General features: G+C 33.5%; 1 protein-coding gene across 1 annotated transcript; it reads right to left on the reverse strand.

The window, feature by feature from the left end:
• Window positions 1-214: 214 nt before the first annotated feature.
• Window positions 215-2,092, reverse strand: LOC111408061 (transcription factor bHLH96-like). Its single transcript, XM_023037826.1, has 3 exons — window positions 1,551-2,092; window positions 806-1,210; window positions 215-655 (listed from the first exon to the last, which is right to left on the reverse strand). Exons 1-3 carry the CDS (start codon window positions 1,935-1,937, stop codon window positions 587-589), a joined length of 861 nt encoding a protein of 286 aa, XP_022893594.1. The 5' UTR covers window positions 1,938-2,092; the 3' UTR covers window positions 215-586.
• Window positions 2,093-3,293: the final 1,201 nt, after the last annotated feature.

Genomic DNA, 3,293 nt, shown 5'->3' on the forward strand with positions numbered 1-3,293 from the left:
TTAATCTTTTCGTAGGTAAAAATTATAAATTTCTTATTTCGATGTAATTGTTAACTTCATGTGAACATGAATAAATAAGAAAAAACCACAAATTCAAATATGTCTTGAAACATAACATTCTTAAACATAAGATTAACTTATATTCGAACACGAATGAGCTAATGAAACAAATAACCATAACATGTTTAAAATAACACGCAGTACTAAACACGAATAGACATTGAAATAACACAAGATTTTAATTTCTTTTTCATTCTTAATACAGCCCAATAACATTAAATCTACTCTACGTACTGAATATGCTAACTTTGGAACTTAATGACATTTGCAAAGTGGAAATGAATCCTCTCCCAAAAACAAGATGCTGGACACTTTCTTATATAGGATAAAATACAGAAAATTCACATAAATAAAGAGAAAAGAAATCAAATACCACGATTGTCTCTCTCTCTTTTATTGCATTATATTAGTGTTTTTATTTTCTTTCTAATGTGAATAAATAAGAGAGAACAGATTGTTCATGAAATTTCGCCACTTCATTCTTGGAATCGAGATATTTTGTTCAATCTGACTGTTCCCGTTCATTCTAGCTCAATAATTGATTCACAGCAGCTGCTATTTCATCTACGGAAGTCAGGTTGCAGCCATCTTCTACCTGGAAAAACAAATTCAAAATTTAATTTGGAAGCTTGAAAAAGTGAAATGTTTCCTTTTCACAAGTACCCTTTTTTAGGTTTCGTGCCACGTTTTGTTGCATTTTCAACATAGGTGACTGGAGAAATTTTTGGTGTAGAAAAAAACTGACCTTGACACTTAGAGAGTAGAGCACTACTTGATTAACTGTTGTAACGTTTAGATGGAGAATGGTAAGTCTCAGATTTTGAAGCCCTGAAACTATTTTCAGTAATCTTTTCGGGTGCTTCTTCGATCTAATTTTGACATTAGCATGGCTCTCTACCATCGTTACTTCAATGTCGGCCTTGGCTATTTCCATCCCATCTGCCATAGCCATAGCCATCGCAGTCGTAGAATACTGTGGGCAGGTGAAGAATTCGCCAAACGGATGTGATGGTGATGACGATGACGATGATGATGTTTCAGTTTCAAGATTTTCTTTCGAATACTTCTTCAGCCCACCCATGAGCTGTAACTGCTGCTCCAGCTCTTTAACATAATTAATGGCACCACCAACTATTGAAGCTTGATCACCCTGAAATACATATATATGTTAAAGACATGAATAAATAAGAGATTAAAACCTGTGATTCAATGTGGTACACGTATGTTGATTTCAAGTCTCGTTATTACCTATTTATAAAGATTGAGTCTATAAAAAAGTGAATCTGACATCCTCAATCGGAAGGAGAGTTGAAGATATAATAGATCATCTCTTTTTAGCTGGAAGGCAGTAAATTTTGTTGGATTCTTGATATTTCGAAAAGGCGATCGAATTTATACTTTTTATTTGTTAAAGGTAAGGCTCTTGACATATTTACATTTTATTATACTTGCAAATAGAGAGAGAGAGAGAGAGAGAGAGAGAGAGAGACCTTTTGAACATAAGAATCTGGCATTAGAGCACGCAAGACAGAAAGGTAATCGTTCATCTGTTTCCGGCGATTCCGCTCAGTTGCTATGTGAGTCATTCTCTGAGTTTCAATCTCTTCAACGTTCTTTTTTATCCTCGAACGACGTCGTTTTCCTCTGACAGATACGGTGTTGGCAAATTCTTCCTTTGCATCTTGCTGCATCACTTGATGATGAGGAAGTACATAATTCAGATTGTTCTCAACACTTACAAAAGAGGTTTCTTCTGCTATTTGAATTGGATCAGGCTCAAAATCCCATTTCCCTTCTACTAAATTGTATAAGCTGTACAGATCTTTGCTACTTTGCCCAAACAAATCTTGCTGGAATATCACTGCTTCTAGTGCCATACTCTCTCTCTCTCTCTCTCTCTCTCTCTCTCTCTCTCTCTAGTGTAAGAATTTGAGAAATACAAGTGGAGTAAGTTTTCTTGTTCTCCCAAATTTACCTACACAGCCCGTTTCTCAGCCTTTCATTTCACTTTCTCAGATGTTGAAAAGGCGTTGGGCTACAACCTACTTATATGCAAGATGGGTACGTACAGCCAAATTTAGGATTTACTTTAGGGCCTGCTTTGGAGTTTTGGGTATGTCATGGGGAATTTTTGAGCCAATCAATTTTGAATGGTTTTAGTATCGATTTTTTAAGTGAAAATTACATCAAACCATACTTTAAATATTCAACATTCTAAAATCACGTTAGAAGTTTGATATTTCAAAAATCAGATATTTTATTAGTTAGTGAATATATATATATAAATTAATTATACAAAAACCCCAATAATCATCCTCTCCATTCTCACGCCATCTCTCACTTCTCTCCTCTTTAGAACTGGCTTATGCTCCCCTTTGATCGAGTGGGGGGAACGGGCATCTTCCATGATAGAACTGTGCTTGTAATTCATCTTCGTGATCATGGCATTGTACATTGTCGGTCGCCCTGTGATCAGCCCGACTAACGGCAACGTTGGCGCTCAAAGCTTCGCCATCGCAGTGGCATCGATCTAAACACCCAACTCACTTTCAACAGATAGATTTGGTTGATTGTGACCATTAAATTGATTAACTTGATGACAGTGGTGAGGTGGTGGTCATAAGTGTTGGTGTGGTCATAGATGACTTGGTTGATTGTAACCATTAAATTGATTAATCTGTGACTAATAAACGATATGTGACCAATTAAAAAGATAAATTATCGCCACAAAATAATGTGTGATCTAAAAATTTGTTAATATGTGACCGATAATTTGTGACTATATAATAAGTTGTTATTTATAATATTTGTAATTTGTAACCAATAAATAAATCATGATTTATAAGTTTTTTGATTTGTGACCAATGAACAAATTGTGACTTATAAAATTTTTAAGTTGTGATCATAAAATAATTTGATACATAAAATTTCTAATTTGTGACCAAAAAATAATAAGTGACTAACTAAATTTTTACTTTGTGATCAAATTGTATAGATCTATGACCTAAATATATTTAATTAATTAATTAAATCATAAATAAGTTCAAATAAAAATTTGATTTTTGAAATTTGAAATTTATTTTCTTGATTTTGAAATATGTGATATTTAAACTTTTACTTATCAGATTTTTCCATTTTTAAAGTAGTGCAACCTAGGAGTTCATTATCAACTGATTTTGCAAGTTTTTTTTAAGACAGTAAAATTACAGATATATTATTTAGTCCCCCTTTAG

This window comes from Olea europaea, chromosome 13 (genome assembly GCF_002742605.1).
Source record: "Olea europaea var. sylvestris chromosome 13, O_europaea_v1, whole genome shotgun sequence".
NCBI lineage: Eukaryota > Viridiplantae > Streptophyta > Magnoliopsida > Lamiales > Oleaceae > Olea > Olea europaea.